At 40.7% G+C, this 26,552-nt stretch overlaps 1 protein-coding gene across 4 annotated transcripts; it reads left to right on the forward strand.

Moving 5' to 3' along the window:
• btaf1 (BTAF1 RNA polymerase II, B-TFIID transcription factor-associated) lies at positions 1 to 26,091 on the forward strand. 4 transcript variants are annotated; one of them, XM_044215204.1, is made up of 38 exons: positions 1 to 435; positions 1,571 to 1,694; positions 2,044 to 2,158; positions 3,339 to 3,482; positions 4,127 to 4,326; positions 4,537 to 4,670; positions 5,080 to 5,209; positions 5,348 to 5,416; positions 5,720 to 5,809; positions 5,894 to 5,989; positions 6,465 to 6,641; positions 6,895 to 7,035; positions 7,182 to 7,306; positions 7,919 to 8,039; positions 8,271 to 8,375; positions 8,568 to 8,717; positions 9,564 to 9,709; positions 9,885 to 10,059; positions 10,175 to 10,378; positions 11,848 to 12,268; positions 12,566 to 12,768; positions 12,848 to 13,004; positions 13,449 to 13,558; positions 13,852 to 14,053; positions 14,270 to 14,418; positions 14,575 to 14,727; positions 15,318 to 15,439; positions 16,048 to 16,215; positions 16,456 to 16,533; positions 16,618 to 16,747; positions 16,857 to 16,998; positions 17,125 to 17,255; positions 17,528 to 17,650; positions 18,798 to 18,950; positions 19,302 to 19,513; positions 19,654 to 19,813; positions 23,500 to 23,670; positions 24,777 to 26,091. In XM_044215204.1, exons 1-38 carry the CDS (start codon positions 422 to 424, stop codon positions 24,915 to 24,917), a joined length of 5,586 nt encoding a protein of 1,861 aa, XP_044071139.1. In that variant the 5' UTR covers positions 1 to 421; the 3' UTR covers positions 24,918 to 26,091. The 4 variants fall into 4 exon arrangements, with proteins under 4 accessions (XP_044071139.1, XP_044071141.1, XP_044071140.1 ...); XM_044215206.1 differs by having other exon boundaries at positions 12,566 to 12,750; XM_044215205.1 differs by having other exon boundaries at positions 9,567 to 9,709.
• Positions 26,092 to 26,552: the final 461 nt, after the last annotated feature.

The following is a 26,552-nucleotide window of genomic DNA, read 5'->3' on the forward strand; positions in this document are numbered from 1 at the left end:
GCAAGATGGCTCCTCATATAAAAACAGTCTTCTGGGTTGCTCTCAACGTGCAACAAAATAACTCTTTACAGCTTATCAGGTTAAAATATTTATCATCGAAGAGTTCTGAAGGGTAACTTGAGCTATACATTGATATGCGTATGGTTCTTGGCGATATCTTGTGGGTGAAGATACCGAAGAGACAAGAGGGACAACTTTGAAGCCATGAATTGGTGGTGAACTCACTCTCTTCGGTAGACAGAGTTGGGGTGGTCAGCACACATCCTGGGCCTCAGCTAGCTAGCGGTAGCCGCTAACTAGCAAATGACTTCATCTACTGTTATCTGCCGCATTGGAAACGTTAAACAGCAGAGAGGGAAAAGTCTCAAATTACTGGTTGGCTGTTGAATGTGGGACGTGAAAGGCCATTCAATAATTGACCATGGCTGTATCAAGGTAAGATTGGCTTAACGTTACGCCTATGCTGTTTTATCTGTCCGACTTTCTTTAACAATTAACGTTAGCTAGCTAACCTGCTAAAATGTGCTAGCTTTTTGGCAAAGAATGGCATGGCGACGGCCGACTAACGTTAGCCAGCAAACTAACATAGTGTAACGTTATGTTGTAATTTAATCACTATTCGTGGCACAGGTTCGAAGGCCAGGCATAGAATGGGCTCGCAACTCATTTTGGGCTCATGTTCACTGCAGGTGCTAAATGTCAGTTAAAATTAATTTTAGTTTTTCACAGTCCACTGCTGATGATCTGCTGTTAAGTATAGGTTAACTAACGTTATTGTGAAATTGTGTCAGAAAAGCCAGTTTTCAAACACGAGATATTACCATTGACCTGTGTAGAGTATATTAATGTTGGTCACCGGAACAGGGACACTGGTTAGTGACACAGTTTACTCAGTGCAAATCTAAACACACACGCTTAAGCTTAAATTGCAAGTGTTTACCTTGATGCTAAAGTCGTGGTAGTTTTTAACGTCACTTTAAAAATGTACCAATATTATCTTTTGCTAACAATGTTTAGATGTGTACTTAGCTAGTGTTTTCCGTTGTGATTGTTATGATAATTCCACGTGGTGTCAGTGGTCTTCTTTTGCATAGCAAAGTAGACCCATCTGTAGTGGAGTTTAAGTATTAGTGGTAGCTTACCTGGGGTCACGCACAGCACATCTCTAATCCATTCCACTTTATTAATAGACTGCTAATGACCTCAGTGAACAACTGGGATCATTAGACAGGTTACTTTGGTGCAAAGCCAAACAAGTAATAATACAAAATGGTTTTATCCATGCAAATAAATGTCAGTGTGTTGCCTTGAGAGCATTTGCCATAATGAATGAAATTGTGAGACTGATTTTTTTTTTTTTTTTTTTTTTAGAGTTTAATGAGAAAATGTAAAGATCATATTTATGTGCACAAACAAAGATTATGCTAATATATTCGGGTCTTCAAAGCTTAGAAGTGGTCTTTACACAGTAGAGCACCAAAATAGGATTAGAGGAACCAGCATGTTTGTTCAGTGCTGTGCATGGTGTGTAATGTTTCTGTTGTGCTTGTTTTTTGTAACCTCTCTTTAGACTAGATCGCTTGTTTATCCTGCTTGACACCGGAACAACACCAGTAACCAGGAAAGCAGCAGCCCAGCAGCTTGGAGAAGTGGTCAAACTCCACCCACATGAACTCAATAACCTCCTATCAAAGGTGTGTTTGATTGCTTAGTCCAAACAGTTTTTCATGGGCGTCCATAATATTATTGTATTAATATTATGTCAACCTGGGCATACTTGGTTGTCCCTGCAGTCAAATTTGTGAAATATTTATAACAGTGTAATTCTTGCTGGCAGGTCTGTACCATATTAGCACCTGGATTGAATTTTGTATGCAATTCTGACCCTGCAGCTGTAACAAACCACCTTAACGTATTAAGGGCAAATATTCTGTTTTGCATTGGCTGTTTTTTTCTTGTCTCTTTTCTAACCTTTATAGATCAGACAGTTTTCATTTAAGTTGTATGTTTAGTAAATTAAATCTATTTTCTGTCAATTATAAGGTCTTGACCTACCTAAGGAGTCCCAACTGGGACACTCGTATCGCAGCTGGCCAAGCAGTAGAGGCCATTGTGAAGAATATTCCTGAGTGGGACCCAGCCCCCAAGCCTAAAGAAGGTGAGCTTTTAGGCTTGTTCATTAAAATATTTAAATTGTCAAATTTGAGTGATGTTAAGCTGAGGCATACATGCCACATTAAACACTGCATTTGCAGTTGTTTTTGTGAAACAACTTTGTTGACCCTCTTCCCATTAGCATCCTGGTTTGTGAACAGGTGTAGAACGCTAATGTTTACTTTAGGTTTAGTCACAAGACATGTGATTGGTGTGTCTGTTTTGTGTGCTGTTTTTCCTGGCAGTTAGCAGATGATACAGGGAACTTAGGCATCCATTTGGTGACACAAAATATTTCAAAGATCAGCCTCAATTTTGATACAGGGCTAACTGATAACATGCAGGTTTGCTGTTCAAACACGTAATGCACTCTGTTAGTTGTGACCTGGAAAAGATAACCTCTACAGTAGGATCTCACACTTACTGCATTAGGTCATTGTGCAAAAAGACTTCACATTATACATTGAGAGACCATAACAATAGGAAAATTGTTCATGCTTTCTCCTCTTTTGTTTGACAAACAATAAAATTATGCATTACGGTCATCACATGATAAGGACTAGTCTTGAGAGAATGCACCTTTTGCTAGCCCAGTTACTCCATTTTGTCTCAGGCAACAGAACAGGGTTTAACCTGCTCACTTATTGTATTTCAGTGTAGCCAAACACAATTTAGATGGGACATGTTTTTGTTTTTCACTTGACTGTAGGATTGTAAAATGGTTATTTAATCGTGGCTCATAAATTCTGCGTATTAACCAAGGCTTACCTTGGTATTTCTTGGGCTGCTACATTAAGACCCTTGATCAAATCAGTATTTCTTTTTTTTTTTATCAAAAACTGACAACATAAACATTCATAAATATAGGTTAATGACAGATCGACTGTATTGCTGTACAAAATGAGTTCTCGCAGTGTGCATCAAAAAGAAGGCTTCGTAACATTTCTGCTGCTTGGTACACAACCAAAAGCTCAGGTTTTTTTTTTCCTGTCCTCAAAAAAATGTAAGACCTCAATTTTCAGATTCATCCATTGTGTAGGCTGTTTTCCCAAAAAGCGCTGTTTTCTTGGGTGGAAAACACAAGCTTGTTTTTGATGAAAGGCCTTAGTATGGACATGACCTCAGATTCATTAAGTAGTTAGAGGGACAAATGTGCATTTATGAAACACTTTTGTTTCCTGTAGAGTCTTGTGAAGACCTGTCTCCAGAGGACTCCTCTTGTGACCGGTTGACTTTCTACCACTTTGATATCTCCCGTCTACTCAAACACGGGGCCTCTCTGCTGGGATCTGCTGGCGCTGAGTTTGAGCTGCAGGATGAAAAAACTGGTTTGTAGTGATTCTTTATCGGTTTTTATGGTGGCAATAACCTCCACACTGTTACACTCTCACCCACATTGGGGGGGGGGGGATTTATACATCGTTACATTGTGTTAATTTATGTATATTGAAGCATGTAGAAAGGAACCCATTCGAACCATTAATATAATAGTAGGATGGTCATAGTTATTTAAGGCTAGTCTTGTTCAGTTGTGCCTGTCTTTGTGCTAATTGGGAGATTTTGAGTCTGTACTTTGCAACCTGTTGTGTTGTGAAAAATGGTTATTAGCTGAGACTGGACTACTGCAACATCATCACTAATATCTGAGGTTGATTCTGACACAAATACCACACAACCAGCGAGGCTACTTATCCATGAATTTGATTGCAATTTGAATAGAGAAAGCTTATCCTTATCGTTTTTGATGGTCATTTGAATTTGAACTTGCTGTCTGCTTGTAACTTCCTGCATTCAGTTGTTCTACCAGTCATTGCTTCTCTGTAATCTGATTTCACTTCCTTTTCAATTCAGTGGCATGGGAAACAGACGTTAACATTGCCAAAGCAAGTGTGAAATAAAAACAAACAGAAGAAATGTGCTATTAAAATATATGATGATGATGATGATGATAATGACTTACTTTTGTTGTCAGGTGAGATGGACCCGAAGGAACGTCTCGTCCGCCAGAGAAAGCTTCTTCAGAAGAAGTTAGGTCTGGACATGGGTGCTGCAATCGGCATGGACACAGAGGAGCTGTTCAACGATGAGGACCTAGACTATACCTGCCAACCCAGTGGGCTTAGAGCCCATGGAAGCAAAGCCACAGCTGGATCCAGCTCCCGCAACCACGTGGTAGGTCTCATTTTAGCCTCTTAGCTTTGATTCCGCAGACCGTTGAGCATGCACTTTGTGTCCTTTTGGTTCTTACTGCAAGCTGTAGCCTTCGATGGACTATAAAGTTGAAAAATATGTGAAGATAATCAGAAGTGTGAGGCAGGAAGTGGCAATGCAGTCAGTCAGTCAAACTTTAAAATGAATAATCGACTCTGTTTGGGTTTTTAGCCCCTTCAGGCTGCTGAGTTGATTGACTCAGAGTTCCGCCCAGGCATGAGCAGTCGTCAGAAGAATAAGGCTAAGAGGATGGCCAAGCTAGTGGCCAAACAAAGATCCAAAGACATGGATCCAAATGAAAAGAGGTAAGATTATGCACATTATGTACCAACATTCCTGGTTTGATAATGGCTGGAGACTTCAATCATCATATAACATCTCCATCTCTTAAAAGACAGACCTAAGTACAAATCCTTATACTAGCTCTTTTTATACATATAATATACATACGTATATTTCTGACCATCATACTTACCCATGCTGGCCGTGAAACTCGTGAAAAGCATGAACCGCGCTATCTGGAGCCAGTATTTGGTTTGTCCATTCTGGGCTACTGTAGAAACCTGCTCCCCATGTAGACATGTAGATTATTATTATTATTATTTTTTTTTTAAGGTTTTGACCCATTTCAGCTTGACAGATCTGGGCCTTTTTTATATGTAAAGTTTGATTGGTTCTAAAAGTGATTCACTGTGAGATCTCTTCACCCTTTAGTAACGACAGTTTTGAGGGTGAACCTGAAGAGAAACGAAGGAAAACCACCAATGTAGTTATTGACCAACCGGCAACAGAGCATAAAGTCTTAATCGACAACGTTCCAGATAACTCAAGTCTTTTAGAGGAGGTAAGCAATCAAAAACAATTCAATAACTCATTGATGTCAAGTCCTAAATCATTTAATTGCTATAAATGGTATAACTGACAATATAAAAAGTCAACATTCATTAATGATTAAACTGGGGTCTCATTGCTTTGTCTTTAGACACACGAGTGGCCTCTGGAGAGCTTCTGTGAGGAGCTCTGCAATGACCTCTTTAATCCGTCATGGGAGGTAAAAACAAAGCATTTTTATATTACGTGATACTTAATTTTAGCTGATAGTACACAGCTGAACATGAGGGGGTGGGCAGAGTAAAAGGTACAATCTCTGATCCAATTGTAAACAAAATGTTGCCAAATTGATTGACAGGTCTTTTTAATACACAGTTATATGGTCAAACTATTTACTGAGCCTTTTTTTGAAGTTGCCAACGAAACTCAATTTAAAACCTTCTTTGTATGTATGTATGTATGTATGTATGTATGCAAAATAAATGTAAACAAATAAAATTGTATTGTATGCGGTTGTTTACAGGTTCGTCATGGTGCAGGCACAGGTCTTAGAGAAATCCTCAAGTCCCATGGTGCTGGGGGTGGAAAGCTGGTGGGAAGCACTGCAGAACAGGTATATCTTAATCTTATCCTCAGGTTTTCAACGTTTTTCGGTGAGAATTAAACTTGACAAGAACTGTGTGATGTCTTGGTTTAGATGTTGCGGCAGCATCAGGAGTGGATAGAGGACCTGGTCATCCGGCTGCTCTGTGTCTTCGCTCTGGACCGCTTTGGAGATTTTGTATCCGATGAGGTAGGTCTTTTTTTCGTTTGTTTTTTTTGTTGTTTTTGTTTTTTTTTGCCGGACAACTGAACAGAACATCTTAGGATGCTAAAAGTTACTGAGATTTTATAGTTGAGTCACATGTGCAAGATGAGACATGCAGTGTAGTAAAGGTGAGGACATGTAACGAATCATCCTGATTGACTTTGTTCATATCATGGTTATTCATTCAGGAAATATGTCATTGGCCTTGTAATGTCTTTATTGGTCATAGTTTCAGTTGTATTTATATCTGTAGGTAGAGTCTCAGTGACACTATAGCGTTCTCATTGTGTGAGAACCATCAGCGCTATCACAGTTTAACCAATATGTAATCAAACGGCATCATATGTCATTTATGCTGGTGTGGAGTGTAACTAGTCAAACAGATAAATGTATGCCCTTTTTAAATCTTTTTTTTTTTTTCCCCCTGTGTTTCTGTACTATATCGCTCTCCCTTTGCCAGGTGGTGGCTCCTGTCAGGGAGACGTGTGCCCAGACGCTCGGTGTGGCCCTTCGCCATATGAATGAGAGTGGTGTTTCCATGACAGTTGACGTCCTGCTGACGCTGCTAAAAGAAGACCAGTGGGAGGTCCGTCACGGAGGCCTGCTCGGGATCAAGTATGCCCTGGCTGTCCGACAGGTACCACCCCTTCTGTGTGTATATCATGAGCCTTTAAATAAGCATATTCGTTTTGAGTGCCATATGATCATGAATATAAATTGTGAAGGTTGGAGGATATGTGCATGGACTAAAAACTTTTTTTTTTTTTTTTTTTTTGGTGCAGAAGCATATGTGCTTCTTGTGGAGAGATGTCACTGTAAAGGCCACACTTTCTGATTTCATACCCTTTCATCTATGCTCATCTTCATCTGTCTGTTCCTTTGTGACTCAGGACCTGATCTCTGTTTTACTGCCCCGGGTGCTCCCAGCCGTCACTGTAGGCCTACAGGACCTAGATGATGATGTCAGGGCCGTGGCAGCTTCAGCCCTCATCCCTGTAGTGGAAGGCTTGGTACAGCTACTGCCCAATAAGGTCAGAGAGAAAATAGTAATTCGTTTTTTAACAATATATCCTCATCGAGTTTCGGTTTGTGTCTGTCAACTATAGGCAGTTTATTTTTCACATTGTCCTCATTGTGGAGGCCTTAATTTAGTCGTGAAATTCTGTGTCTCTCTCAGGTACCCTTCATCGTGAACACACTATGGGATTCTCTTTTGGACCTTGACGACCTCACTGCTTCCACCAACAGCATCATGACATTGCTGTCCTCGCTGCTCATCTACCCGCAGGTTCGACAGTGCAGGTCAGTCTCAGGGATGTTCACACAATAAATGCTACTGCTTCAAAATCATGTTTTAATAGCATAGCAACATAGTGTCTCTAAAGAGACACTATGTTGTGATTTAGAGATTAATATGAAGGAAAAGCAATGATGAGTACCATGAAGGGAATACTATTGTGCATGGGAGGCGGTTTTCCCAAGTAGCTTTTTTGCTTCTTTTTTATTTATTTATTTTTTTTATTCGATGCCACAAGAAGCCCACTGTTGTGACTTGGCTCATCTATTGTCATTATGCTGAAGATAGGCAAATTGTCTCCTCTGTATTCTGCGGTTGTGTGTTAGGTGGAGTACCGGCACTGTGTTATGAGGTTGTGTGCTTTTATGTAAATAAAGTTCAGATAATGCACCCCGCCACTGAGCAAACTTGCTACAAACTCACAATTGGATGAGCACTGACTCTTTGAGTTTAGGAAGGGGTTAAGTTTATACCCTTTTTAATAAGGCATTATTTAATTGTGTGGGTTTTTTTTGTTTGTTTTTTTTTTTAAATTTATTTATTTTGTGCTTTTAATGATCTTGCATGGCCCTTTCTGAATCTGTATTTATATTGACATACTTTCTTGTCCACTCTAGCATGCAGCAGTCATTAACAGTCCTGGTCCCTCGGGTTTGGCCGTTCTTGAGGCACACTATATCATCAGTAAGACGGGCAGCATTGGAAACCCTTTTCACGCTGCTGTCTAAAGCTGACCAGGTAAATTTGACTAAGAATAATTGGCTAGTTATGTAATATATGGCAAAGTACTTGTCAATTGTTTTACATACAGGATTTAACACTGTTACAATTTAAGTATATGTTGTTTTTGGTTTTTTTCATAACTACCAGCGTTACTGTCAAAACTTTTTTTTAGTTCACAGCTTCAATGCTGGCTAATGTGTTGCGTGCCTAATAATAAGGCAATGTTTTATGTTTTTTGTTCTTCAGAGCTGTGCAATTTGGATCAACCCCATCCTACAAGATATGCTCCGGCACATCTTCCAGTCCTGCATACTGGAGAGCAATGAGGAAATACTTGAACTGATCCAAAAGGTTTCTTGCATGACCTGCACTACGACTTCATCAAGTTATTAAGATGGCCTAAGTTTGATTATTGGACACAAGTGAAACAACACATTTCTTCCAGTTCCCATCATAATGGATGTCTCACTTTACTTTCCATTGTATATGGATGGCCTTTTTATATCTTGCCTTGATTTTGTTAATGTGTGTCACTGTGTGCAGGTGTGGATGGAGCTGCTGTCGCAGGCCCCTCAGCAGTACGTGGTAGCAGCCAGCTGTCCATGGATGGGCGCCTGGCTTTGTCTCATGATGCAGGCCTCACACATTCCCATAGACCTGAACATGCTCCTGGAAGTGAAGGCCCGCTCCAAGGTTGTACACTTTATTCATAGCTAAATAAGACTGAAGAGTAAAAGTTCTTATGTTGTTCTATTCTCAGCTGATCTTTTGTATTTATAGTGTATGCGGGTGTGTAGGCGTTATGTCCTCAAATGCAAACTGAAGCTCCATTCGAAGAACAACAGCTGCTAGTTGGTAGCAATTTTAGACAATGAAATGAATAATGAATGAATAATATTTTACATTTCAAATTTAGGAAAGCAAATCTAAATTGTATAAATATCTATACATGCTGTGTACCATGCAACACATCTGATGTAACAAAAAAAAATCTTAAAGGTCAGTACAACATAACTCAGGATGGTAGGCCGTTTCTGTTGCAAATTATATCAACAAGTTCATACATATAATAAAAGTGACTTCAAGACATCATACAAAACAAATGCACCTTTCTGAGGTTGCTAGGCAACAGACTAGCAGACAGCGTGAAGATAACAGAAGAATCTTACAGCTGTGGCCTGCATGTCTGTATGTTTGAGCCAGAGGAGCTTTAGCAACCTGAACATCCTGTAGGAGGAAATAAAAATACAGCAGAGAAGCCACATTCAACCTAACAAGTAACTTAATAGCCAGTTTCTCGATTTGAAATGTGGCTGAATGCTGAGGGAGAATGAATGCAACTGGGAACAGCTTACTTTGCATGCACCAGATCAGTTCAACATGTTTTTGCAGCAGAGAAGGAAACCAATGTTTAATTTAGTGATGGCAACAAGCTGCTTATTATGTTGCCTGCCCAAAGCGACACTTATAATGCCACATGAATGCCACATGATTTTTTTAGTTAATGTAACTTTATTAATTAATGTTGTATTGATGCAGCAGGATAAGGCTGGTTCAAAGGGACGTCAGGGGACGAGTCAGGTGAAGGAAACGGTCCAGGAGTATATAGCAGGTGCAGAGACGGTGACGGATGACCCAGTGACGAGGGACTATGTTGTGGTTCGTGCTCGCCTCATGGCTGCCAAGTAAGTTTTTGATTGTTGCATTAGAAGGAAAAAGTTCTGATCTTTAGGTGAACTTGTGACTTTCTCTCAAGAAATAAAGAAACCAGAATTGCCAGATAAATTAATAATAAAAAGCAGATAAAGATGCTAACAGTTCTCACAGTGTTTCCCTGCTCTCTTTGTATCTTTAATCCAGATTGCTGGGAGCTCTGTGTGGGTGTATCTGTGACCCTCAGCTCAATGCTGCATCTCAGGAGATCCGACCAGCTGAGTCTTTAGGCCACCTGTTGCTTTTCCACCTCAACTCCAAGTCAGCCCTGCAGCGCATAGCTGTGGCTCTGGTGCTTTGTGAGTGGGCTGCAGTGCAGAAGGTGAAAAGCTCAGACACGGAAACATCACAAATTGGACACTTTTTGGATGTAGTATGAGCATAATAGAATCAGAGGCTGAATACTTTTATTTACTTTTTCATTGTCTCTCTTTCAGGATTGTCAGGTGGTGTCATCCATGGTGCAGCCTCGTCTTTTGGCTATTCTGTCAGAGCAGTTGTACTATGATGAGATTGCCATCCCCTTCACACGCATGCAAAATGAGTGCAAGCAGCTCATTGCACTGCTAGCTGATTCCCACATAGACTTGCAAGACCGCCTCAATTGTAGCGTTTTCACTATTGATCAAGCCAATGAACTGGTACGTCCAGCCACACACATGCGCACACACACATAAGGAACATTGGACTTGTTCGGATGAAGCAGAAACCTTTTCACTGTAATCCCTAAATCAACTAAATCTAGGTAAATAGACGGAGGGATATCACGCCTGAACTAAACCGTAAATTATTTTTGAACAGGCATGTGGCATGACTAGGCATTTTTCTTGTCATAAATCTGTAAATAAACATTGTGTTTTATTTAGGAGCATATTTAAAATTTTGAAAGTTGAGTATATAACATCATGATGAAAGTATATGATGGCCATTCCCATCACCATAAGTTGTTGCAGCAGTTTTTGAGTTGATACCATCTTTACACAGATGTGGTGCAAAATCTGACTATTTTTGACCACTCAAATTGATAAAAATCCCTCCAAAATACCACATTAAGACTCAAAGACCTTGAGGAACACCAGAAAAACTCATGCTGTAATTTGGTAACTAACTTGAGACATTTCTGTAAGAACTGCATTTTTGGGCTATTAATGACTACTTGTGTTCTGGAAATTGCTCAGAAACCCCCTTATTGTCAACATACCTAGGAAAGCCATACATCATCTGAATGGCCTAGGTCTCTAGATTGTGGTTGTCAAGTTTCATGAGGCTGTGATTATCCTAGAGGTCACAATAGGTCATTTTATACAGTGAGGTCAAGTTTAAAAATGTTTCACTACAATGAAATGGCTACTATGGGGACTAACATCATCACACATGTATACAATTGGGCTCATTGAATCCACATGAGTCTCAGCTTTCCAGTCATACCCAATTTATGCAATTCCAATACTGTTTAGTAGTATGCAGAAATATTCAAATACACAATTTTTAGACTAGGCAAAAATAACACATTTATACTGCATGCAAAAAACTGCATGCTTTTTGCCCAAATCTGCATGGGATTAGCATAAAGTGGGCATATCCATAAAGGGGAGACTCGTGGGTACCCATATAATCCATTTTCATTCAGATATATTGAGGTGAGAGGTCAAGGGACCACTTTAAAAATGGCCATGCCAGTTTTTCCTCGCAAAACTTTTGCCTAAATTTGGAGCGTTATTTAGCCCCCGACAAGCTAGCATGACATGGTTGCTACCAATGTATGCCTTAAATGATCTAGTTTCATATGATACCAGTATCTTCACTCTAGCGCTGAGCCCGCTACAGCCTCTGAAAGACATTAATGTCGGCTGAGGACATAAGCATCCTAGTTTAGTTAAAGAGGTTAAGACTTTCAAGGTATTTGACTGCTATTATCATGACAGGTTTATATTTATATCATCCAACTATAACTTATTTTGCTGTCATGGTCTTTACTTCCTGAACTGACAGCGTTGGTAATGGTTTGGTACCCAGCTGATTCTCAACTTCAAAGGTCAATGGATGTTGCACTCTGTAACAGATTGCGCGCATTCCAGTCACTCACATTCTCCCCCTGCTTGTTCCCTAGGTAACCACCATCTTTACAGAGTCAACAGCGGGTCTGAATGTGACGTCCAAACAGTGGCAGGCACTGGACAGTAAACGACAGCAGGCTCAAGCAACAGTGACTGAGACCAACACAGAATGGCAGCAACTGCATCTGCGCGTCCACATGTTCACAGCCTGTGCAGTGATTAACCTGCAGGTGCTTCCTGACAAGCTCAACCCACTGGTCAGGCCTCTGATGGAGACCATCAAGCGGGAAGAGAACACCCTGATCCAGGGATATGCTGCTTCTTTTATAGCCAAGCTGTTGCAGCAGTGTGCTGGACGCTCGCCCTGCCCCAACCCCAAGATCATCAAAAACCTCTGTGCCTCGGCCTGCGTGGACTCTGCGACCACACCCTCATCTGCTTGTCCCGTACCCCCCACACAGGAAAATGCCAAAGGTAAGAGTTGTTCAAGCTTGACTAAAATTACTGAAAATATGCCCAACTTCACTCAGCTACCAACAGGATTTCAAAATTGGGTTTTCATTGACATTTTAACCATTCCACTGATGTTCTTAAAGAGTGACTTATAAATACACAACATAATGTCTGTTTTTTTTTTTTGTTTTGTTTTTTTGTATTTGTAAAATGAAAAGTTCAATAGCAGCCCACCAATAATCATTTGTCAACACTGAAGAAGTGCTTGCTTGCATACTACTGACCACATTTCTTTCTCCTTATTTCTCATGCCATTAGGCGTTGGGTTGGAGAAAGACTGCATGCATCACATGGTCAACAAAACCAGAGGCATCATCACCCTGTACCGTCACCAAAGGGCAGCGTTTGCCATCACCAGTAAGAGGGGGCCAGCCCCTAAAGCCCCAAAGACCCCCACCACAGAGCTTCCTCCTGGCAGCACCATCAGCACTGATAATGATGAGGTACAGAGGGCTACTAAAGTACGTTTTCCTCACATCTGGGTCATATCGACAACAGGTTGTGTTTACCCTTTTATATATATGATTTGTTCCTTTTTAGAGCAAGAAGCCATTTCTTATTCAAAGACGAGGGGCAGAGTTCTCCCTAACAACGGTTGCCAGGCACTTCGGTGCAGACCTCACCAAGTCTCTGCCATACCTATGGGAGAACACAGTGGGCCCACTGAGGACAGTGGTGACTGAAAATCAATGCATTGGTATGTTGATTGGCATGATCAGATTTTAATCTTGGATAGACATTGGTAACAGCAATTTCTTTGCTTATTTTTTGCCAACATGGCAACCACTGTCTACACTGTTTGTGTGTTGTGTAAGAAGGTCAAACACTGGACCAGCAAGTATAATTGGCTTGTAGACTTTTTGCCTTTTTAAATGGATTTTAATCAAACTAACTGTAGCATTTTAGATGCAAAATTCTGTTTGAATTTGTAATTGTCTCAAAACGATTCACAGCACTTTGCACTCAAACTTGTTTTTTAGCTTATGATTTGGATATAAGTATCTATGATCAGTTATAAGAAAGATTGCACTTCTGTGTATCTGTGCATATTGATTCAAGTCACTTTGGATAGATAAAGATAATCCACTTGTATGTATGTAGTCAGTACTCTGAATCACTGTGTGTCTATTGTGTGTTCTAGATAGGCAGGCCCAGCTGGAGAGGGGAGACACTACAGCTCAGGAACTGGTCAACTCTCTACAAGTGCTAGAAGTCATGGCTGGGGCCATGGCTGCTGAACTCAAACCTTTGGTAAAACTGCTAATCCACAAAGACTGTTCTACTGTACTTTTATACCACCATTTTACTGAAGTATTATCACTGATTCCAATTCTGATTGCATCTTATGACGAGTTAACAGTTAAATATTGTTGTTGAATTGTTTCTTTGACCATCAAAAGGTCTGTCTCAAAGTTAATTTACAAGAGTAATGGAACAGTATTTAGCATGGAAATTCATAAAGGCATCTTAAAACAACTACCTATTATGATGCACGCTAATTATTTAATGTTTCTCTTCTGTTTGTTTTCTTTTCTTTTCTCTAGCTACTGGAGCACCTTCCCCATCTGTTCACCTGCCTGCAGCACCCATACACAGCAGTGCGTCACATGACAGCACGCTGTGTGGGTGTGCTCAGTAAGATAGCAATGCTGGAGACCATGAACAGTTTCCTTGAGTGTGTACTCCCCTGGTTAGCTGATATTGGTGACTGCACCAAACAGGAGGGCGCCATCGAGGCTTTAGCCTGTATCCTTCACACGGCCACGTAACTTTATATTCAGTTTTCTTACCTAGCACAATATAAATGCAACAGATATGCACTGATGATCTTTTAAGACTAATTGTTAGGGTGAAAACAGTGTGGGGATGTTATGTGTAAGTTGTACAGGCTCAAAGCATCGACCTTGCAGTTGGTGCTGTGTTATTTCTGTACAGTGCTGTCCTTGACTAACATCTCTCCAGGTGTCATGGAGCAGCTGGATGTAGACATTGTACCCTACATTGTGCTGCTTGTAGTACCAGTGCTGGGCCGTATGAGTGACCCCAGTGATAGCATTCGTTTCATGGCCACACAGTGCTTTGCTACACTCATCCGCCTGTTGCCCCTAGAGGTATGAGCACACAAAGAGAAGGCTAAAATGCAGTATTTATTCAAAGTTAAGAATCTCTGCAAAACAATTAGATCAGTCAGATCAGCTAATACACTAATAACAATGTGATTATCCAGTGGTTTGCTTCTAAAGGTTTTTTTCCCTCTCGTCTACCAGGCAGGTATACCGGACCCTCCAGCCATGTCCGCTGACCTGATCCGCCAAAAGGCCAGAGAACGCCACTTCCTGGAGCAACTACTGGATGGCAGAAAACTGGAGAACTACAAGATCCCTGTGCCCATTAAGGCTGAGCTCAGGAAGTACCAGCAGGTGTGTGTGTGTGTGTGTGTGTCCGTTTGTGTCCGTTTTCAGGGTCCACAGCATCTCTGTGATACTTCGTCAAGCATCAGATAAAGGATGCCCAACCTGTGTTTTTACACATTTAAACAACTCCTGGAACACTTAATTGTTTTGTGAATGAGCTGCCTCTTCACCTCGTCTGATCATTTTTTGCCAGATTTAAGAATAAGGTTTTGCTTTAATTGCTGCAGGCTGACAATGTAAGAAGCAGAGACAGTGACAACAAATGGTTTTCTTTACAGATTGAATTAAAAGCAGTCGAATGGAGATAGGGTATTGTGTGCAAGTGCATTCTAGAAATGTTAGTTGCTGGCAGCTTTGCTGAGACCAGGCATCAATCTCTTTAATGGAGCAGTGCAGAAATCCAATTTAAATGCTACTACCATTATTAGTACTATTGGTCACCTCACAGCTGCCAGGTCCTCAACCACCCAACGTTAAGTGACTCATGTCACTCTGAAACCAACTACAGTTAAAGTGGATAGGCTGATTTTATGTGTATTTTTGTGAGCAAATATTTGTGTTGGTATTTCATTGTGGAGCTCTGTATCATCTTGCAGGATGGAGTGAATTGGCTGTCCTTCCTGAACAAATACAAGCTGCACGGGATCCTGTGTGATGACATGGGCCTCGGCAAGACGCTGCAGTCCATCTGCATTCTGGCAGGAGATCATTATCTCAGGTACTGAGTCCAAACAGCACTGTTATTATTGTTTGACTTTCAACTCTATAGTATCAACACACTGACTCACCTCCTCTGTCACTGAGCACGATATATTGTACCATTCAGAAGCAACATCACTCATATGATTGTTTCCTCTATAGCAACTTCACTGTATGATCTGTGTGACTCGTTAGGAACATTATAATTGAATAGTAGAATATATGTACAAATATATATATTATCCATTTAAGCAGTTTATATGCTGGTGTATGTAATCAATGTCAGATATTAATACTACTATTACTACTAAATCACAAAGGATTGAACTACTTCATCATAATAATCATTAAGGCTTGCTTTCTTTCTTTCCTTTTTTTTTTTTTCAAGTTAATGTAAACAATGTATAATGTCTTATAATTGTATAAGACGCCATTTGTTTGACTGCAATGAGCCTGCCACATGCTGTGCTGTGCTGTCAAACAATAGACAAAGCAGGGTTCGACTGGTTCAACATCAACATTGATTTGATCTCATTTTGATCCTTGTTCTTCAAACATAAGGACACGTGTTTTGAAGCGCTGCTTAAGAAAACTTGACTCAGCTTTCTGTGTTTGATGTCTATTCAGAGCACAGGAATTTGCTAAGACTAAGGCTGCAGACTGCAGCCCCATGCCCTCTCTGGTGGTGTGTCCTCCCACACTGACTGGCCACTGGGTGGATGAAGTGGGCAAGTTCTGCGCCAAAGAGTACCTCAACCCACTGCACTACACTGGGCCTCCTACAGAACGAATGCGGTAAAGCTTAGGCTTTTCTCCTCGCTATAAAATCTGTCAGTATACACAGAATTACAGTGTACAAAAGTACAGTGGAACAAAGATGTTCAGGAGAACAAAGCAATTTTTTTATGTTGGTTTGGATTCATTATTATACAATACCTTTTTTTTTTTTTTTAAGTTTTACCTAGACACAAGACACATCTCATTTACATCCTCTTAACAAATTTCAAGAACCTAAACAAACATTTACTTTTCCAGGTTGCAACACCAAGTTAAAAAACACAATCTTATAGTAGCCTCTTACGATGTTGTACGGAATGACATCGACTTTTTTAGGTGAGTATCATTCTGATTATAATGTCTTTGTGTTTTGGAGGTAGATGCTCAGTTTTTAATATGAACTTTTTTCTACTTTTTTAGAAATATAAAATTTAATTACTGTATCCTTGATGAGGGTCATGTCATCAAGAACGGGAAAACCAAACTTTCTAAAGCCATTAAGCAATTGGCTGCCAACTTCCGAGTCATCTTGTCAGGAACGCCCATTCAGGTGAGGTGTCGTTTTAGCTATCAAACAGATTTGGAATGTGATATTGTATATCTTTCCTTGTATGTTTAGTAGTCAGAGCATGAATATTTTCCACTCTGTTTATCCCTAGAACAATGTCCTGGAGCTCTGGTCGTTGTTTGACTTCCTCATGCCAGGCTTCCTTGGAACAGAACGGCAGTTTGCTGCTCGCTACGGTAAACCAATCCTGGCTAGCCGTGACGCCAAAAGTTCCTCACGGGAACAGGAGGCAGGTATGTGAGCTTTCTTTTTGTCTTTAAAAATATATTGCAGTTGTCTGAATATTACGTTTCCTAACATCCTATTTCTATTAAGAGGCTTATTAAGGGTAGGACATTAATATTGGTTTCTCCTTTTAGGTGTCCTGGCGATGGAGGCCCTGCATCGACAGGTGCTTCCCTTCCTTCTGAGAAGGATGAAGGAGGATGTCCTGCAGGACCTTCCTCCTAAAATAATTCAGGACTATTACTGCAACCTGAGTCCTCTACAGGTACTCGTGGCCCCCAACAACTGTCTAATAGGCAATTACTTGCCATTGCATTATTATAGTGATCTGGGATAATAAACTTGTTCTGCTGTCTTCTTCTGTTGACAAAAGTAGTTAATAATATTAAAGGCCAGCTAAAGGCCTTCCATATAATTTTAATACATGGTAAATGGGATGTATGCTCACGTAATTCTAGGTTAGAAGTAATGTGACTACAACTGGATAATGGCTCAACCTTATTGTAACAACTTGGTATGCTTTCTCACTACCTGCAGGTTCAGTTATATGAAGACTTTGCAAAGTCTAGAGCCAAGGCCAGTGTGGAGGACAGCATCTTTACAGCCTCTACAGAAGAGGAAGAAAAGCCTAAACAGAAGGCCACGGGCCACGTCTTCCAGGTACAGCTTTTTTTGTTTTTCTAGAGATTTCTCTTGCTGGCATCAATTGTAAATCTGCTCTGAAACGATAGTTAAAGGTGTCCTAAGGAGTTTATAGTGTGTATAACTGTGTGTTTGTGTGTAACCTTGAGGTCTCACAAATGTGTTGAATGCATTTTCTGGAAAGTAAGTAAACTTTATTTGTAAAGCACTTTTCACAGACAAGTCACAAAGTGCTTTACAAAAACATTAGCATACAAGAAAGAAATAGATAAAATGACCACCCGAGCCACATGAAGACAGTGTAACTAAAAACTCGCTACATAATAAAAATACACAATAGATATACAGTACATAGTTAAAATATACAATAAATTCATAGTGCGTAGTGTGACGTGAGACCGTCTATTTGACCTAGTGAGCAATCTTGCGGCAGCATTCTGTATTGCCTGCGGGCGAAAAAGTGAGTTACTATAGTCGATGAGAGACGAGATAAAGACGTGTACAAGCATCTCTAATTCAGCAGTTGAAACTACAGATGTTGGTTCACTAATATTGTGGGGGAAAAAACAAGATCTGGTCAGCTGTTTTTTAACATGGGTGTCGAACGACAAGGATTGATCAAATACTACCCCTAAATTACGCAGGTTGGAGGTTTTTCTGGAGCAACAGTGCCTTCCAGTCTCTAATAGCATTAAGGCAGTCTAGGAGCCTATATAATCTAAAAGCCTCACTGGGTTTGAATGAGAAGTGGAGTTGGATAACATATGCAAATAAATGATAAGCAATGTTAAATCTATTTATATTTGCTGGCTTTAGGACAGATCATAGAGAGTAATATCTTCCTCATAAAACCAATGTTCTTTTTGAAACCAGCATTGTTTACATCTGTGTTTAGTTGCTAGCAGTCTTCTTCTTCCCTGCCTTTTGTTGGTTGCTGCGAATCTTGGCGCATTACCGCCACCTGCCGATCACTGTATAATGTGTCAGGTGTGTTCATAGAATGCATTCTGATTTTGGATAAAACCTTTTGTTTCACAGAGCAGATGTGTAGTGGTTTGGAATCAAAGCATTAACTGTTAATAGTTACTGTTTGCCTTAATGTCTTGCAGATGCATCTCATTATGACCATACAGTGATATTTACCTTCACTACTACATTCTTTCAGGCGCTGCAGTACCTGCGAAAGCTGTGTAACCACCCGAGCTTGGTCTTGACCACGCAGCATCCGGAGTACAAACACATTATTGAGCAGCTGGCAGGTCAAAACTCCAGCCTGCGGGACATTCAGCACGCACCCAAACTCTCCGCTCTCAAACAGGTAATGTGCTGGGAAGTCAGCTTTTTAGATCATCTGCTTGTGTGGACCACAGTTTGGAATATGCTTCATTCATGCTTTTCAACGTTTACTTGTAAGTAAATGCTTGGATAAGAATGGAGATTAAAAAAAGAAAGCAGTAACGACTACACACATTTCCTGGTGAAGAGTTGGTATAGCAAGTGTGTTTTTTTTTTTTTTTTTTTTTTTTTTTTTTTATATATAAAATGTTTAATGCGACCCATGAGAACACATTCAAGATTGTACTATTTCACCCTTGTGCAGAACTAAACTGTACTGATAACCTCTCCACTGTCTCATACTGTGCCTCTCACGTGTTTTTCTGTTCTCCAGTTGCTGTTGGACTGTGGTCTTGGTGGTGGTGGAGGATCAGAGGGGGGCACTGAAGCAGTGGTGGCCCAGCACCGTGTGCTAATTTTCTGTCAGCTAAAGAGTATGCTGGATATTGTGGAGCATGACCTGCTGAAACCCAAACTGCCCTCTGTCACCTACCTGAGGCTAGACGGCAGTGTGCAGGCCGGCCTGCGCCACTCCATCGTTTCCAGGTCGGTGGATTGATTCATATAGTCGCTTTCAACAAATTAGAAGTTTGGTTGAGAACTCCACCTCGTGCTGCCTGTTATTGAATGTGAGCTGCCACCAAAGTCCAATTGTTTTCCCTGGCTTTCTTCTCTCTGAATCTCAGGTTTAACAATGACCCATCCATTGACGTGCTGCTGCTAACCACTCATGTTGGAGGTCTGGGTCTGAACCTGACTGGTGCAGACACTGTGGTGTTTGTGGAACATGACTGGAACCCCATGAGGGATCTGCAGGCCATGGATCGTGCCCATAGGATAGGACAGGTACTGTTGTTAGATACACTTTGCATACTGCAATGGACATGTGCTCTTGTAAACAGTATGGACCATGTCCTGAAGAAGAAGAAGACTTTATTTATAGAGCACTTATCAAAACAAAGTGCTTCACAACAAGAGATATAAAATACCACAGTGAATGACGAAATATAAAGAAATTAAATACACAAAAGCAATAAAATAAGCAGTAAAATAAACAGCCAACTCAGGTAAAATCAGGATATGCTTTCAGATAAAAATGTGTTTTGAGACTAGACTTAAATGAAGACACTGACTCAGACAGCCTAATGTCTTCGGGCAGGTTGTTCCAGAGCCTCGGGGCCCTGATTAGAAAAAGCTCTGTCCCCTTTAGTTTTCATCCTGGACTCAGGAACAGACAGGAGACCCCTGCCCGAAGATCTCAAACTACATGACGGTTCATAATGGATTACAAGGTCTAAAATATAGTCTGGAGCCAGGCCATGAAGAGCCTTAAAAGTAATCAACAAGATCGTAAAATCAATCCTAAAACAACAGGTAGCCAATGTAAAGAGGCTAAAACAGGTGTTATGTGGTCGTACTTCTTAGTCCTCGTTAACAGCCTAGCAGCTGAGTTCTGTACAGTCGTGTCAAAGTTTTTTGATTAAGACAAGTGAACAGGCTGTTACAATAATCAAGGCGTGAGGTGATAAAAGCATGTACAACAGTTTCTGCATCACTAAGATTTAAAATAGATCATATTTTTGCAATATTTCTGAGGTGATAAAAACATGATTGGACAAGCTTAGTGATATGTTGCTCAAAACATAAATTGCTATCAAACAGGACACCAAGATTTCTTGCAACAGGCTTGATATGTTATGACAGGTTACCAGTCAGTATTTGTTTAGTGACGTGTTGGGGCCCAATAACAAGGATTTCAATTTTATTTCAGTTGAACTGAAGAAAATTTATCGACATCAAATTGTTTATGTCATACAGGCAGTCCTGCAGAGAACTCAGTGTACTAAGGTCAGTGGGCTTGACAGGGAGGTACAACTGCATGTCATCCGCATAACAATGAAAAGAAATACCATGTCTGCGGATTACATCACCCAAAGGCAGCATGTACAAGGAGAACAGTATTGGTCCCAGAATTGAACCTTGAGGCACATCGTACTTGATATGGGAAAAGGATGACATGAAGTTATTAATGCTGACACAGAATTTCCTATTGGACAGATAAGATGAGAACCAGTCTAGTGCAGTGCCAGATATGCCCACCCAGTGCCTCAGTCTATCTAAAAGAATGCCATGATCAATTGTATCACAGGCAGCACTTAAATCCAGCAGCACAAGAATTGAACACATGCCTGCGTCTGCATTCATTAAAAGGTCATTGGTGACTTTGAGAAGGGCTGTTTCAGTGCTGTGGTGTTGACGAAAGCCAGATTGGAACTTTTCAAAGGTATTGTTTTCCACAGCAGCAAGAAGCTGCTTAGATACAAGTTTTTCGAGAATCTTTGAAATAAAAGGCAATTTGGAGATTGGGTGATAGTTATCCAGGAGGATGGGATCAAGCCCAGGTTTTTTTTAGGACTGGCTGGACACAAGCTGTTAAAGAAATCAGGGATGCAGCCAGTAGACAACGAGCTGTTTAAAAATAATTTGTAAAAGGGGCGCAATACAATCCATAACTTCCAATAATAACCCAGTTGGGATTTTGTCCAGAGGGCTGGAGGACACTCTCATAAGAGACATGATGTCTGCGAGTTCAGGCAGAGTAACAGCAGAAAAATTGCTCAAAGAATCCCTGAGCAGGTGATCCATATCTAAAAAGGCAGGATTGGGGGTGATATCAGATCTTATTAACTCCACCTTTCCAGCAAAGTGCAAAAGAAACTTTTCACAATCAGCATCACACTCAGCAGGGGCACAAGGAGAGGCAGGGTTAACTAACTGATCCACAGTCTTAAATTGGAATCTGGGGTTGTGCTGATGGGCAGAAATAAGTGCAGAGAAATGACATGTTCTTGCATCCTTCACCATCCTATTATAAAGGCATAATAACTCCTTCATGGCCACAAAGTGGACTTGGAGACCTGATTTCTTCCATCTGCGTTCTGCTCTTATGCATTTCTTTTTACAGCTTTGAATACTGTCATTTAACCATGGCTGTTTTCTAGTCTTTGAGTTTGGTCTATTTTTCAGAGGAGCTATGAGCTCTAAGGTTGAACACAGGTAGTTAAAATAATCAACCAAATCGTTGGTGTTGGAGGAATCGGCAAACACACTGCCAGGAGAAGTGAAGAGTGTACAGAATTTTGAGGCACTATGCTCATTAAGGACGCGTGTGTACTTAAAGTGGGATAAGACAGTACTAGCAGCCTCTAATTCACAGTTAAAAACAATGCAGAGGTGATCGGATACAAACATGTCCCTGATTTCCACAGAAGGGGTTTTCAGGCCCAGACTAAAGACTAGGTCTAAGGTGTGGTCACGGGAATGAGTTTGGCCAGACACATGTTGTTGAAAGTTAAAGTTAATGATATTTAAAAAATCAGCAGCAAGGGCATTAGAGGAGTCATCGACATGAATATTAAAATCAAAACAAAGAAGAATTCTATCATAATTTAACACAAGACTGGATTAAAAACTCAGGGAGTTCCAACAAGAAGGAGCCATCTGGTTTAGGGGGGCGATAAATAATAGCAAATATGACCAGGAGGGGGCCGCCAAGTTTAAACATGAGCACTTCAAAGGAGGAAAAATCATTGCAAGCTATGAGGTCACATTGTAAATGCTTCCTGTAGACAGTAACAAGGCCCCCACCTCGACCACAAACCCTAGGGCGGCTAAAGCAGTCATAATCTGGAGGGCACAATTCAGCCAGCTGACTGTGATCACCAGGACGTAACCAGGATTCAGTTAAAAACATAAAATCTAAATCATTAGAAGAGATAAAATCATTTAAAATAAACATTTTGTTAGAGAGGGATCTTACATTGAGAAGAGCCATCTTAAAAAGTTTGTGCTGCTTCAGATTTGAGGTTGAGACTGGAGGTAGGGTTCTGGCCTGGATCTTTAAATTATTATTATTATTATTATTATTATTATTATTATTATTGCTGTATCTGTTTTGCATTAAGGACCTATCCGAAATTACCACAGGAATGTTTAAAAGTGGCACTAGAGGGATCCGGACTCCAGATAGCAGCACTATGATCAGTCCACAAGGGGGAGTTAGTGACAGCAGAGGGTGCGTGGCTGTTTAAGTTGGACAGAGTAGAGAAAGAAGAAGAGCGAGGGGAAACAGGTGATGTAAATAGTCAACTACGTGAGGAGGACAGTACAGCGTGCTACAGGTTAGCCGCCAGCATGCGACTACCTGACTTGTTTGGGTGAAGACAATCTCGTGCAAACACGGAAATACCAATAACATTTACATTATCATTTGCTTTGATAAATTCCAGTTGCATTAAGGATGATACTGAATCCAAAATGCTTCTGTGGCTCCTACAGTAGGATGTGACATTTTCATCAGTGTTTCCTTGATGCATTATTAAATACGGCTTTTGAACAGCCTTGGATTGTGACACTGCTGCTCTTGTCTGAAACCAGTGATGCAAAAAGAACCAAGTGAAATTAAATCGCCGCTGTCGTACACGTCCAATACATTCTGTTAACATTCATCATTGTGTTTTTGTATCGTGCAGAAACGGGTTGTGAACGTGTACAGGCTGATCACACGAGGCACACTGGAGGAGAAGATCATGGGTCTGCAGAAATTCAAGATTAGCATCGCCAACACTGTCATCAGCCAAGAGAACGCCAGCCTGCAGAGCATGGGCACAGACCAGCTCCTCAACCTCTTCACTCTAGACAAGGTGAGACCTCCTAAGTGTTTCTGTCATGGAGACACAGACCAGACTGAGAAGGAGAAACATGTCAGTGGGGGCCACAGATGTCCTTTGTGGACATCTAAACAATGTCTTTGGAATTTAGCTCACTGACATTTTAATGTTTATTTGTCATGATGTCAGTCATGTAGGCTTTTACTTTGTGGTTAGTGTCTGCTGTCAACACTGTAATGCCAAGAAAGGCATTGAGACAGGTTGCAACTCTAGAATGTTAACTGTAATTCACAAGTTAAAAGTGGTCACATCTTTATATATACACTTTGGGTTTCTCAGCAATTGTATTATTTGTTTTCATAGTTCCTGTGTGATCTATTTTATTCCGTGTGTCCATCTATATCTATCTCTATAGACACACACAGAAACCCAACTATTAAAATGAAAGACAAAGCATTCATGTGGTATTAACATTCAGTGTATACATGCTATCAAGTATCCTTGTTATTGTAAGTATTTTGCAGAAACCTGATTTGTTAAACTTCTTCATCTAAACTTAGTGAGGCAATGTGGCAAACTACAGGCCTGTCGATGGCATTTAATGACTTTAGTATAGACCGTAGTCAGGGACCCCATTTACACCTGGTGTTAACATGCCAGGAAAACACACATTAATGCATAAATGCAAATGTAAATAAATGTAAATGCAAAGGCCCAAGGATCAGATGTAATCATCCAGATACAGAGCCCATGTTTAATACCAGGTGTAAATGAGGCCATGATTTCATGCAGCTTATTGTAACACCTTTTTAAGAAATCTAAAATTCAGAGCAATAGAGCGGAGTGGCTAATTCACACAGTTAAGGTCATGTTTAATGAGCGAGGCTTGTGTTTAGGCCATCTAGTGACTAAATTGGTTAGACGAGAAGCACCAGGAGGACAAACCCAGGTAGTGTTCATCAGACTGTTTGTCATTTCTGCACTTCAGTCTGCTTAGAACAAAACATCTGACAAAAGCCTGTTAGCTCGCATTCCTATGTATTCCAGACATACACACCTCTTCATGCCTGTTGTGCTGCTACCTGTGGAACATGCATCATGTTTGGCTGAACTGTCTTGTGTATATAAATGCGTTTCAGGGTGAGAAGGGTGAGCAGTCGCCGTCAACCTCAGGGAAGGCCTCCATGAAGTCTGTGCTGGACAACCTGGGAGAGCTATGGGACCAGCAGCAGTACGACACGGAGTACAACCTGGACAACTTCATGCACTCTCTGCAGTAGCGCTGTGTGACCCCACGCAGCCTCCATCTGCTGGCCGAGCAGGACCTGGTCAGAGCCCGAGGAGGACCCCCCTACTGCTGCAGTTATCTGCCCCACACTCAAACCCACCCCCATCTTACACAAGATGGCTACAAGGAGTCACTGATGGCTCATAGTTACATGTCCCAAAGCAATAACTAAAACACAGCCAAAATAAGAACTAAATCTGTTTTAGTGCTTTCATATCGATACGTATGCTGCAACAATATTAAAACATTTTTCTTCTGATGTTTCTGAACATTGTCAAGACATCCCATAATGTACTGTTGAGACAAACCACCCAGGTTTTCAACAAGTCCTCCACTATAAGAGAATATAATGGTATAATGATGTATCATCGGCGACAAACCTCTCCAGTGTTCGTTTACATCATCTACATTAGTCAACAGCGGCATCACCACTGTGTACAATGATGTTGCTGTAGTCTCTCAAGCAAACAGTGTATCATAATTATAGTTGTCCTTTATAGTTCCAGCACCAGGTGCTACTTTTACAGCCCGCTGCCCTCCTCCCATGATGCATTGCCAGAGTATACAGTGTTAACTGCTTAACAGACACGATTACCCAGTTGCACCTCCCTCCTATCTGCCATCCCACCCCCTCACAAGGTCTTAAAAGCACTGCGATACAGCAGCCACACCTGTCAACGCCTCTGCGACTGATGGATACAAACGTGTTTTTGTACAACAAAGGGAAACGGGGCGAGAGTGACGAGCTCGCTGGAGAAACCACAGGATGTCATCACAGCGTACTGGCTTTTTATAACACACTGGTGACTGCTGAGCTCAGGAGCTGTTTGTGCTATGACATGATGACTCCCATTCTCCAGATGGCGCTAGTTGTTACTTGCCCCCAGGAGAGTCTGTTCACATGACCTGTGGCCATCGAGAGGCTTTGGTGAAGAAATGACTGAATCTGCGTGTCCAGCTCTTCCAAATGTGGTGTAAAAATGAGCTGGGAAAGCACTGCACTTGAAGCAGCATTACAGACTGAACATGGGGCCAAGCTGAAACTGGTACCTGAAACTTGCCACAAGTGTTTTAAAAATTCAGAATAGACTTGTACATATTCTGTACTTGCTGCTTTTTTCTTTGATTGTGGAATTGTAATAAATTCTACAGACCTTTGAACTACATATCCATCTTTTTTCTTTGCATGTGAACAGTGATGGCCAGTAGATGGGGTGGTTGTACATCCAAGAATAATACTGATAAGACGTGAATGAACCTAAAATATGGGTTAGTCATCTTTTGACACAATACATATTTAAGGATCATTTACTGCTTTATTACAGCCGTACACTGCAAAGGAAAGCATTAAAAAAAAAAGATGCAGACACTGCAGCAGATGGTGGTGTCACCAATTTTTCGTTTTCTTTAACACTTGGAGTTCTTGTGTATGTTAGCCTTAAAGTTGAGTTCTCAGAAAAGTAGAAGTTTTCTGGAAATAAAGAGAGGCTAAAATAATTTAGAATTCTTATATGTAACTGAATAGCTGTATTGTTGAAATTTAAATAAGAGGTTTAACAGAATGCATATGGGTTTAAGTTTTACAATTTCAAAATGTCATTTCAGGTTCACAATTTCAGATAGAAAA

The sequence above is a fragment of the Siniperca chuatsi genome, linkage group LG11 (genome assembly GCF_020085105.1).
Source record: "Siniperca chuatsi isolate FFG_IHB_CAS linkage group LG11, ASM2008510v1, whole genome shotgun sequence".
NCBI classification, from domain to species: Eukaryota; Metazoa; Chordata; class Actinopteri; order Centrarchiformes; family Sinipercidae; genus Siniperca; species Siniperca chuatsi.

Coding starts and splice junctions, on each gene's coding strand:
- btaf1 (XM_044215204.1), top strand. Junction 2,159..3,338: donor AGCCCCCAAGCCTAAAGAAG/GTGAGCTTTTAG, acceptor TGTTTCCTGTAG/AGTCTTGTGAAGACCTGTCT. Junction 4,671..5,079: donor ATGGATCCAAATGAAAAGAG/GTAAGATTATGC, acceptor TTCACCCTTTAG/TAACGACAGTTTTGAGGGTG.